This window comes from Tinamus guttatus, unplaced genomic scaffold, assembly GCF_059628265.1.
Source record: "Tinamus guttatus ecotype Peru unplaced genomic scaffold, ASM5962826v1 Tinamus_guttatus_pri_ptg000602l, whole genome shotgun sequence".
Classification (NCBI taxonomy): domain Eukaryota; kingdom Metazoa; phylum Chordata; class Aves; order Tinamiformes; family Tinamidae; genus Tinamus; species Tinamus guttatus.
In genome coordinates, this window is record NW_028289136.1 from 7,397,872 (window position 1) to 7,410,275 (window position 12,404).

Sequence of the window (12,404 nt, forward strand, 5' to 3'; positions counted from 1 at the left end):
TCTGCTCTCCTTTTGCCTTTATTTCCACCCAAAGTAGAGGCCGTCGCTCCGTGGCCCCGCTCAGTCCTCGGGCCGGGGCCCGCACGGCCGCCGGAACTCCTGCCCGTGCTCGTGGATCCACTTGTTGGCCACTGGAAGGAAGGGGAGCGGCGTGGGCCGGGGCGGCGGGGACGGCCCGCGGCGCCCGTCCCCGCTCCTTACCCCACTTGTCGCCGGCCAGCACGGGGCAGGCGCCGTGCAGGGTGGCGCCGTCGCCCTCGCCGCTTCTGCGCAGGTTCCACCAGAAAAGCGCCGCGTTCTGCCCCAAAAGAGAGTCCCGGCCTTGGCCTTGGGCACCCCATCCTCGAGTCCCGCTCCGGGGCTCGGGCCCCGCTCACCTTCACGACGGGCACGCTGACGTTGGCGTGGATGAAGGCGGTGGAGCCGCCGGCCTCCACCGAGCTCAGCTGGAGAAGGGGGGACGGCGTGAGGCCTCGCTGAAGGCTCCCGTGACCTCCCCTCCCCGGGCTCTTTCTTCATGTTCACTCTGAACCCTACTGATGACCACGCAGCTGCAAAAAATCTTTGTGTAGACTGCATTCACGCTGACTGCGTTCACTCTGAACCCTACTGATGACCACACAGCTGCAAAAATCCTTATGTGGACCATGTTCACTCTGAACCCTACTGAGGACCACACAGCTGCAAAAATAGTTGTGGAGACCATGTTCACTCTGAACCCTGCTGAGGACCACAGAGCTGCAAAAATCCTTTTGTGGACCACATTCACTCTGATTGCATTCACTCTGAACCCTACTGAAGACCATGAAGCTACAAAAAAACCTTGTGCGGGCCGCATTCACTCTGCATTCACTCTGAACCCTACTGAGGACCATGCAGCTGCAAAAATCCTTGTGGAGGCCGTGTTCACTCTGAACCCTACTGACAAGCACGCAGCTGCAAGCTCGTGGAGCCGCGGGCACTCACGTAGACCATGAGCGTGGCGATGCGGTTGCCCGAGTTCATCCTGTAAAGGGGGCTCTTCCTGGACTGCCCCAGAGAGAGGAGCGGGTGAGGGCCGGGCCGGCGCCGCTCGGCCCGCGGGCAGACCCCAGGGAGGAGCAGTGCGCAGCAGCGACTCCAGCCTCAATGCCTTTTTTTGGGGTGCAAAGTGAAGATTTGGAACCAAAATGGCCCCAACTGAGCTGTTCTCCACTTGCTTCTTTTCCCCAGAAAAATCTGGTGGATTGTAACCAGATTTCACCATGGTTGAAAAATGTTCCCCAGAAAAAGATTTTGAGGGACACGGTGGAGTGAACTAGGACTGTGCTGAGATTCCTCCTTCCCTGCCTCCCCATCCCTCCTCTCTCTCTCCTCCTCTCGTGCTCCTCTTCACCTTTTCCTCCTCCTCCTCTTCCTTCTCTTTCTTACCTTCTCATTCTCTTCACCTTCTCCTCACCTTTCCCCCTCCTCCTCCTCATTTCATCCTCTCCTTCTTCTCTCCATCTCTTCCTCTTGTTCCTTCTCTTCCTCCTTCTCCTCCTCCTCTCATCCTCCTCCTCCCATCCTCGCCCTCCTCCGCCTCCTTCTCTTCTCCGTGTTCTTCACTTCACCTTCTCCTCTTCCTTCCTCTCCTTCTCTCTCTCCTTTTCTTTCCCTCTTCCTTTCCCTATTTCTTTTCTCCATCCATCCATCCATCTATCATCCACCCACCCATCTTCCATCCCAACACTTGGCCGCTCACCCCCTGCCATTCCTGGTCCGCCGTAAGGGACAACCCATGGACCACCCCAGAGTCCATGTTGGGACCACCCCAAGGAGCACCCCGGGGACCCCCAGACGAGGCCTTCCCCGAGGAGTCCCCGCAATGGCGCTGCTTACGGTGGCGTGGTCGAAGTGGGGCTCGTAGTGGCCGCCCAGCCCGTAGTTGACGACCTGCAGGTACTCGGCGTAGGGCGCCCGCACGTCCAGGCCGGTGACGGCCGCGATGCGCCGCTCGAGCGCAGCCACCGCCGGGTCGGCAGTGTCCTTGAGCCAAGCGCTGCGGGCGCCGCCGTCAGCGCCGCCGCCGCGGGGACGTCCCCGGGAGCCCCCCACGCGCGGGGCCACCTACCTCTTGCTGATCCGGTACTCGGCCTTCTGCTGCTGCTCCCCTGAGGCCACCACAGACCGCTGCAGCTGCGGGGACACAGCCACGCTCAGTGGGACCCGGCACGGGCCACCGAGGTGGGGAGATCAAGCAGGGCCCCCGGGTTCCACAGAATTCCAGAATTCTGGAATGGTTGAGGTTGGCAGGGCCCTCTGGGGATCCCCCAGTGCAGCCCCTGCTCCAGCAGGGACACCCAGAGCACGGGGCACCCGGGCGCATCCAGGCGGGTTGGAGATCTCCAGAGCAGGAGACTCCACAGCCTCTCTGGGCAGCCTGTGCCAGGGCTCCGGCACCCTCACACCAAGGAAGTTCTTCCTCACATGGACATGGAGCTGCCTGGGCTTCAGCTTGGCCTCGTCACCCCTTGTCCTGGCACCGGCCACCACCCAGGAGAGTTTGGCCCCGTCCTCCCTACACTCTCCCCTCAGATACTTGTCCATGTTGGTCAGATCCCCACTGTGTCACTCTGGGGTGCCTCAGGGGGCCATGGTGGCAGTGGCCACTCACCCGGGGTCCCGCCAGTGCCTTGATGGCCTCGGCCTCGGCGTCGCTCACGAAGTCGTGGTAGAGCGCGACGAAGGGCCGCAGCCCGAGCGTCTCGCGCTTGGCCGGCTGCAGGAGCAGCCAGGGGCTGCCGTTGGTGTGGTAGGTGCAGCGCAGGCCGGACCGTGGCGGCAGTGGCGGCGCACGAGCCCCGCGGCAGAGCTCCTCGTAGGCGCCGCGCGCCCGGGGACGGTGCCGCGGCCCCGCGGGGCCCCGCTCCTCCAGCAGCTTCTCGTACTGCGCCACGTTCCTGGCCACCCTGGCGTTGCCGGGGTCTGAGGGGACGCGGTGTGGGGGACGTGGCCGTGGGCGGCCACCACGGGTCTCCCACCCCATTGGGGGGCCCTACCGTAGCGCAGGAGCTCCCGGGAGAGGCTCAAGGCGTGCGAGATGTTGCCCACCTGTAAAGAGGAGATGTGGGGAGCTCGGAGCAGCCTCCCGCTGTGGCCCCCATGGGAGCCCCTGGTTTTGTCCCTGTGGGGATGGGGACAACCCGGGAAATTAAGCCGAGTTCCAGCCGGTGGGAACCACGGAGGCGGCATGGACGTACCATGAAGTAGGAGAAGGCCAAGTGGTCCAGGGCGTCCTCCAGGCTGGCCCCGTCCTCCTCATTCCAGTTCCCGTGGGAGAGGCGGAAGAGGCCGACGGCCTCCTCCAGCCACGCGATGGAGCGCTGGTGCTCGCCCGCGTCGTAGGCCACCTGCGAGGCGCTGCCTGGCCTCCATCCCATCCCAGCCCATCCCACCCTATCCCATCCCATTCCACCCCATCCCATCCCACCCAATCGCTCCTCATCCCATCACCCATCCCACAGCCCCACAGGAGGGTTGTGGTTGGCAGGGACCCCTGGAGATCCTCTTGTCCGGATCAGGCTCAAGCAGGGGCACCCGCACACAGGGCTGCAGCCCTTGGATGTCTCCAAGCGGGGAGACTCCACGAGCCCTTTGGGCAACCTGGGCCAGTGCTCGTCCCATTCCCCCTCCACTTGCCACCCGTTCCATCCCCTCCCACCCTGTCCCATCCCCACCCCCATCTCCATCCCAGTCTATCCCATCCCCATCTCCACCTTCATCTCCATCCCAACCCATTCTCATCCCCACCTTCATCCCCATCCCATCTCCATCCCAATCCATTCACACCCTCATCCCATCCACATCCACATCCCATCTCCATCTCCATCCCATCCCCACCTTCATCTCCATCCCTTCCCCATCCCATCTCCATCCCAATCCTATCCCCATCCCAAACCATCCTCATCCCCATCTTCATCCTCACCTTCATCCCATCCACATCCCATCCCATCCCATCCCATCCTTATCCCCATCCCATCCCCACCTTCGTCCCCATCCCATCTCCACATTCGTCTCCATCCCATCCCCATCCCATCTCCATCCCAACCCATCCTTATCCCCATCCCATCCCCACCTTCGTCCCCATCCCATCTCCACATTCGTCTCCATCCCATCCCCACCTTCAGCTCCATCCCAACCCATCCTTATCCCTATCCCATCCCATCCCCACCTTCTGTTCCATCCCATCCTGTCCCCATCCCATCCCCACTCTGTCCTGTCCCCACGCCACCCCCTCCCATCCCACCCCGAATCCCCTTCTCCAACACTCACTCCAGCCTCTGCAATGACCTCAGGGCAGGGTGAGGGGGACACGGGACAGCCCTGGAAAGCTCCAACCCTCCCGGTGCCCTCACCTTGCCCACATGGAAGCAGTCGTCAGCAGAGAGGCCCACGGGACGCGCGGGCCGGTAGAGGGGCCCGCGGGCGCCCTCGAAGACGCCCTTGGCCAGGCCCCGCACGCTGAGCGCGTAGACGTCCTGCAGCCGCAGCAGCGCCCGCGCCGCCCCCGCCAGGTCCTCCGGGCCCGGCAGCTCCGGACGCAGCTCCTCGAAGCCCCCCTGGAGCTCTGCGATGGCACCGGGGACGTCGGCGAGGCCTCCCGGACCGTCCCCACCACCCCATCCCAGCTGGTCCTCTTGGAGGTGACACCCCAGGGAACGCAGTCCCTCCCCATCCCACAGGCTCCTCTTGGAGGTGACATCCCCAGGGACACCCCGGGACACTTGGTCGCCTCTCCATCCCACATGATCCTCTTGGAGGTGACAACCCGGGGGCACCCCAGGGCACTTGGTCGCTCTCCATCCCACATGCTCCTCTAGAGCTGACACCCCAGGGACACCCCAGGGAACTCGGTCCCTCCCCATCCCACAGGCTCCTCTTGGAGGTGACACCCCCAGGGACACCCCGGAACACTTGGTCCCTGTCTATCCCACATGCGCCTCTAGAGGTGACACCTCTGGGGACACCCCAGGGCACTCGGTCCATCTCCACCCCACATGCTCCTCTTGGAGGTGACACCCCAGGGACACCCCAGGGAACTCGGTTGCTCTCCATCCCACATGCTCCTGTAGAGGTGACACGCCAGGGAACACAGTCCCTCCCCATCCCACATGCTCCTCTAGAGGTGACACCCCAGGACACTTGGTCTCTCTCCATCTCACATGCTCCTCTTGGAGGTGCCACCTCTGGGGACACCATGAAGTGCTTGGTCCATCCCCATCCCACATACTCCTCTTGGAGGTGACACCCCCAGGCTCACCCTGGAGAACTTGGTCCCTCTCCACCCCATATTCTCCTCTAGAGCCAACACCCCCAGGAACACCCCAGGATACTCAGTCACTCCCCATCCCACATGCTCCTCTTGGAGATGACACTTCCAGGGACATCCGGGGGCGCTCGGTGGCCGCCGGGGGAACACGCACGAGCCGGGTCCCCCATACCCTGCGTGCTCTCGCTGGCGCCCTCGCTGTAGACCACGTTGGGCCACTCGGAGCGGAGGCGCTTGATGAGGCCGAAGGCCAGCAAGGGGTTGTCCAGCGAGGCGGGCGGCTCCCGGTGCAGCGCCCGCACCCTGTCATAGAACCTGCGAGGGGCGCGCGGAGAGACCCCAAAACCCTGCAGATCTGCCCCAGAACGGGCGGCGGGACCCACGCGTCCCCCCACGCGCGCCCTACCTGGCGAGGCGGCCCAGGCGGCGGCCCTCGCGCCGCAGGTAGGCGAGGAGGAGCGCGAGCAGGCGGCCCTCGGCGCCGCGCGCCTGCCGGATGCTCCGCATGGCTGAGAAGGTCTCGGCCGCGGGCGCCGCGGGCACCGGCAGCAGCAGCAGCAGCAGCAGCAGCGGCGGCAGCGCCGGGACCCGCATGGAGGCGTCAGAGGGGACACGGCGCCCGTGGCCCCGCGCTCCTCCCTGCCGCTCGCGGGGCGGACGGACGGGGCGGCCCTCCCGCGCGGGACCCCCCCTTGGCGGGGAGCCGGCACCGGCCCCCTTGGCCCCGCGCCGCGGCCCCGCGCGCTGATTGAGGGCGCTCGGGGGGACGTGTCTGCGGGCGGCCGGACGGGGCCACGTCCCAGCTGCTGCTCCCGGGATGGGTCCGTCCTGCGGCGGACGCGGGGCCGGAGCCTCCACGCGGCAACGCGTGCAGCCGCGCCTGGACCTGCAGCCGCAGCCGGACCCGCACCTGGACCCAGACCTGCACCCGGACCTACATCCACATCCAGACCTGCACCCAGACCTGCACCCAGACCCGCACCCACATCCAGACCCGCACCCACATCCAGACCCACACCTGAACCTGCACCCAGACCAGCACCCGGATCTAGATCTGCACCCACATCCAGACCTGCATCCACATCCAGACCTGCACTTACATCCAGACCTGCACCCGAACCTGCGCCCAGACCCACACCTGAACCTGCACCCAGACCCACACCTGAACCTGCACCCAGACCCACACCCAGACTCAGACCTGCACCCACATCCACATCCAGATCCACACCCACATCCAGACTGGCACCTGGACCCACACCTGGACCCAGACCTGCACCCACATCCAGACCCACACCCATAACTGCATCCAGACCCCACATCCGCACCCAGACCTGCACCCATAACTCCACTCACACCCAGACCTGCACCCCTATCCGCACCCAGATCTGCACCCGTATCTGCACCCACATCCAGACCAGTATCTGCACCTGCACCCAGAACCCACATCTGCACCCAGACCCGCATCCAGCCCTGCACCCAGCCCAGCAGCACCCACAGGAGGCACCTTCCCCCCTCTCCCTCCCTTCCTTCCCCTCTCTCTGTCCCCTGTCCCCTCCAGCCCCAGGTTCCTCCTGGCCGAGCTCCAACCCACACAGCCCTCCCCAGAGCCCGTCCTGTCCCGTCCCCAGTCTCTGCCAGGGCCCCGATGCTCCTGTCCTCTCCCATCTCATCCCATCCTGTCCTGGACCCCATGATCCCATCCTGGCCTGTCTCACTCCATCCTGAAGCCCCCCACGCTCCCATCCTGTTCTGTCCCCATCCCTGCAGCTCATGATGCTCCCGTCCTATCCGTCCTGTCCCGCTCCATCCCTGTCCCACACACCGTGATGTTCCCATCCAAGCCTATCTTGTCCCATCCCATCTTCATCCTCTTCCCATCTCTTTCCTGCAGCCCACAATGCTGCCGCCCCATTCCATCCCGCCCCATTCCCATTGCTGTCCCGGAGACTTCATGGACTCCAGAGGATAAACCAGGATGGATGAGGTGCCAGGAGGCCCCAGGACCATGGGGGATCTCAAGGCTGGCTGCAGTGGACGAGGACACAGGAACATTGAGCTCCTTTGCGTGACGCTCCGTGGTCCTCAAGTGCCACCCCTTGGTCTGAGCCAGACACAGCAGCCCCGGAATCGCGAAGGTTCCCGGGAGCTCCCGGCCGACTGGAGCTTTCCCAGGCTGGAAAGGGATGAGTTCGGAATGGGGGGACCGAGAGCAGGACGAGCTCCTCAGCAGCAGGTTTCTCCCAGGCTTCCTGCACACAGTTTGGGAAGGGACCACGAGGGCTCGGCCTAGCCCAGCGTGGGGCTGGTGGATGGGGTCGAGGCACCCACGAGTGCAGGCGCAGTGGGTGCCAAGACGTGGTGGTGGGTGTCAGGGCACAGTGGGTGTCACAGCGTGATGGCTGCGAGGGCTCGACGGGGGTAAGAACACGATGGGGGTAAGAACGTGACAAGGTAAGAGCGCAATGGGGGTAAGAACATGATGGGGCAAGAGCATGACGGGGTAAGAGCATGACAGGGTAAGAGCGCAACAGGAGTAAGAACACGATGGGGTAACAAGGATGATCAGGGGCCTGGAACATCTGCCCTATGAGGAGAGGCTGAGGGAGCTGGGCCTGTTCAGCTGGAGAAGAGAAGGCTGAGAGGGGACCTGAGCAGTGTCTAGAAGTACCTCAAGGGAGGCAGTGAGGAGAATGGTGCTGGTCTCTTTTCACTGGTGGCCACCGACAGAATGAGAGGAAACGGCCGGAAACTGAAACACCAAAAATTCCACAGGAACTTAAGGAAAAATTTCTTGCCAGTGAGGGTGCCAGAGCACTGGAACAGGCTGCCCAGAGAGGTTGTGGAGTCTCCTTCTCTGGAGATCTTCAAGGCCCGCTTGGACGCAGTCCTGTGCAACGTGCTCTAGGTGACCCTGCGTGTGCAGGGGGGTTGGACTAGATGACCTCGAGAGGTCCCTTCCAACCTTCAGCATTCTGTGATTCTATGAAACCAACAGCAAAAGTCAGTGGTTTTAGTCAGAAGAGCTGAAAATACCGTGGGAAACGCCCAGGGGTGGCCGCTCCAGTCTGCAGGCACAGGCAGCTCTTCCTCCGCCACAAAACACCCGTCTGGACCCAGCTGCAAAGTCCCGGGGGCAACCGCAGCCCCGGGAGCGTCTCCGGGACATGAGTCATTCCAGCTCGGGAGACTCCCGAAAAAAGGGAGGAGGAGGGAAACCCCCTGGAAGCGCCTGGGGCGCTCAGCGGGCGCCGCGCCGGCCGTGGGCGCCCAGGAGCTGGCGCTGGCTGAAGAGGCAGAAGGCGATTTCCTCGCAGCCGCTGCGCTCGCCGCACTCGAACAAGCAGCCGAAGAGGCCGTCGGGGCACACGGCCAGGTCCGAGTACCCGCACGGGCCCTGGTAGAGCAGCCAGGGCGGCCACCAGCTGCCCCCGGACAGCGGCGCCGGGTTCACGTAGACGCCCAGGTCACGCCGGCAATGCGGGTCGGTGGGGTGGGAGAAGAGGAGCCAAGAGGCTGGGTTTGCATTGGCCTTGGCATCGTTGGCTTTGGCATCATTCACCTTGGCATCGTTGGCCTTGGCAGCTTTGGGGTTGTCATCATTCACCTTGGCATCCTTGGCCTTGGCATCGTTGATGTTGGCACTGTCGGCAACGGTGGCGTTGGCAGGGTTGGCCTTGATGTTGTTGGCCTTGACATTGTTGGTGACGGCATCACTGGCAACAGCATCGCTGGCCTTGGTGTTGTTGACCTCGTCATGGTTGGCCTTGGCATTGTTGGCGATGGCATCATTGGCGATGGCATCGTTGGCGATGGCCTTGCTGGAGATGACACTTTTGGTGACAACATCACTACCAACAGCCTTGTTGTTGATGGCATCATTGGCAAACGCATCGCTAGCCTTGGCATCGCTGCCATCGTCCCCGTGGCCGCCCTCGTCCCCGCGCTCCGGGACGAAGCTCACCACGCTGCCCTGGCAGCCATGGGGCGGCTCGCAGAGCCCCTCGCAGGGCACCGCGTGTCCGAACCGCAGCCCCTGGTCCGGGCTGAGTGCCGCCATGCGGCGCCGCCGCCGCCACGGCCGCGCGCTGAGGTAGAGCGCGGAGCCGCCGTCGCCGTCGTCCACCTCGGCCACCTGGCACTCGCCGGTGCCGGCGCCCTCCACGGCGGCGCCCGCGCTCCAGCTGCGGCCGCCGTCGTCGCTGTAGAGCAGCAGCGCGTGCGGGCGCGTGCCGCAGGGCAGCCCGCAGAGGCGCCGGCGCACGCGGTAGGCGTAGGCCGGCACGGCGAGGCGCCCGCCCGCCAGCTGCACGCCGTGGCCCGGCCCCACGGCGCAGGTGGCCCAGCGGGGCAGCTCGCGGCCCGCGGCCTGCGCGGTGACGTCGCGCAGCGGGGCCCAGCGGCGGCCGCCGTCGGCGCTGGCGGCGCAGCAGAGGCGGGCGGCGTTGCGGCCGCACCGGAGCTGCCGCCGCTCCGACACGCGGCCGCGCACGCAGACGCAGAGCAGCAGGACGGCGCCGCCGGCCGCCTCCAGCACCGGGCACGGGTTCATGGCGCGGTGCCCCGGCAGCCGCAGCTGCGGCAGCTCCTCCAGCGGGCCCCACTGCGGGAGCAGGGAGAGGGGGGCGGATCAGCGGGAAGCGGGAATGGTGGGGCCCGCGCGGCCTGCGGCGGGGGGATGGCGCCGGGTGGACCATGGGAATCCAGCCCCTGGGAGGTGGGAATCATCCTAATGGGCAATGGGAATTACACCATGTGGACCATGGGAATCCTGCCCCTCAGATGTGGGAATCATCCTAATGGATGATGGGAATCACAGCACCTGGACCATGGGAATCCTGCCCCTGGGATGTGGGAATCATCCTAATGGATGACGGGAATTACACCATCTGGACCATGGGAATCCTGCCCCTAGGATGTAGGAATCATGCTAATGGGCAATGGGAATCACACCATCTGGACCATGGGAATCCTGCCCCTGGGATGTGGGAATCATCCTAATGGATGATGGGAATTACACCATCTGGACCATGGGAATCCTGCCCCTGGGATGTGGGAATCATCCTAATGGATGATGGGAATCACAGTACCTGGACCATGGGAATCCTGCCCCTGGGATGTGGGAATCATCCTAATGGGCAATGGGAATTACACCATCTGGAGCATGGGAATCCTGCCCCTCAGATGTGGGAATCATCCTAATGGATGACGGGAATCACAGCACCTGGACCATGGGAATCCTGCCCCTGGGATACAGGAATCATCCTAATGAACGATGGGAATTACACCACCTGGACCCATGGGAATCCTGCCTCTGGGATGTGGGAATCATCCTAATGGATGATGGGAATCACAGCACCTGGACCATGGGAATCCTGCCCCTGGGATACAGGAATCATCCTAATGAACGATGGGAATTACACCACCTGGACCCATGGGAATCCTGCCTCTGGGATGTGGGAATCATCCTAATGGATGATGGGAATCACAGCACCTGGACCATGGGAATCCTGCCCCTGGGATACAGGAATCATCCTAATGGATGATGGGAATCACAGCACCTGGACCATGGAAATCCTGCCCCTGGGATGTGGGAATCATCCTAATGGATGATGGGAATCACAGCACCTGGACCATGGGAATCCTGCCCCTGGGATACAGGAATCATCCTAATGAACGATGGGAATTACACCATCTGGACCCATGGGAATCCTGCCTCTGGGATGTGAGAATCATCCTAATGGATGGTGGGAATCACAGCACCTGGACCATGGGAATCCTGCCCCTGGGATGTGGGAATCATCCTAATGGATGATGGGAATCACAGCACCTGGACCACGGGAATCCTGCCCCTAGGATATGGGAATCATCCTAATGGGCAATGGGAATTACACCATCTGGAGCATGGGAATCCTGCCCCTGGGATGTGGGAATCATCCTAATGGACAATGGGAATCACAGCACCTGGACCATGGGAATCCTGCCCTTGGGATGTGGGAATCATCCTAATGGATGATGGGAATCATAGCACCTGAACCATGGAAATCCTGCCCCTGGGAAGGGGGAATCATACTAATGGGCAACGGGAATTACACCATCTGGACCACAGGAATCCTGCCCCTGGGATGTGGGAATCATCCTAATGGATGATGGGAATCACAGCACCTGGACCATGGGAATCCTGCCCCTGGGATACAGGAATCATCCTAATGAACGATGGGAATTACACCATCTGGACCATGGGAATCCTGCCCCTGGGATACAGGAATCATCCTAATGGATGATGGGAATCACAGCACCTGGACCATGGGAATCCTGCCTCTGGCATGAGGAATTCATCCTAATGGACGATGGGAATCACAGCACCTGGACCAGGAGAACCACACCCCTGGGATGTGGGAATTATGCTGCAGACCCACGGGAATCCTGCCCTGGGATGTGGGAATCATACCACCAGGACTATAGGAATCACACCCCCGTTACGTTGCTGGCCCACGGGAATCAGGTCACCCGGCCTGCAGGAATCACGCCAGCCCTCCCGCGTGAGCCACACCAGCAGGATGTGGGAATCACGCCACCCGGATCATGGGAATCATGCCACAGACCGCAAGGATCACACCCATGGCCCACGGGAATCTCCCACCCATGGGAATCATATCCTTGCGATGCAGGAATCACAAGAGCGGCCTACGGGAATTGTGTCTCCTGGCCCACTGGAATCCCACTACCAGGATGCAGGAATTGTGCAACCAGCCCACGGGAACACTGCCACCCAGCCCATGGGAATCACACCTCTGGAATACAGAAATGCCGGCAGCGATCAAAGGGGTAACCCCGCCGCACAGCCCATGGGAATGGCACCCGCAGGATGCGGGAATGCCGGGAAGCGGGCGCTACCTCCACGGTGCGGCCGCGGCGCCGGCCCCGGCGCAGCACCAGGTGCTGGGCGTCCTCGTCGCGGGCGCCCGCGCGCTTCTCGGCGAACGCCAGGAAGGTGTCGGCGTGCGGCAGGTAGAGCAGCGCCGGGATGCGGAACGTGACGCCCGTGGCCGCGTCCCGCTGGAAAAGCGTCTCCCGGTGGGGGGGCGCGGGGGCCTCCGGCATCATCCTCGTCCCC

At 63.3% G+C, this 12,404-nt stretch overlaps 2 protein-coding genes across 2 annotated transcripts; both read right to left on the minus strand.

Annotated features, from left to right (window-relative positions):
* On the minus strand, positions 1 to 5,884 carry P4HA3 (prolyl 4-hydroxylase subunit alpha 3). Its single transcript, XM_088534935.1, has 12 exons — positions 5,697 to 5,884; positions 5,463 to 5,605; positions 4,377 to 4,588; positions 3,222 to 3,371; positions 3,021 to 3,072; positions 2,636 to 2,946; positions 2,093 to 2,157; positions 1,861 to 2,020; positions 967 to 1,029; positions 378 to 446; positions 202 to 298; positions 1 to 131 (listed from the first exon to the last, which is right to left on the minus strand). Exons 1-12 carry the CDS (start codon positions 5,882 to 5,884, stop codon positions 61 to 63), a joined length of 1,581 nt encoding a protein of 526 aa, XP_088391061.1. The 3' UTR covers positions 1 to 60.
* Positions 5,885 to 8,528: 2,644 nt separating this feature from the next.
* Positions 8,529 to 12,404, minus strand: NEU3 (neuraminidase 3). The gene is made up of 3 exons (XM_088534921.1): positions 12,185 to 12,404; positions 9,243 to 9,890; positions 8,529 to 8,864 (listed from the first exon to the last, which is right to left on the minus strand). The coding sequence occupies exons 1-3, from the start codon at positions 12,392 to 12,394 to the stop codon at positions 8,529 to 8,531; spliced, it is 1,194 nt and encodes a 397-aa protein (XP_088391047.1). The 5' UTR covers positions 12,395 to 12,404.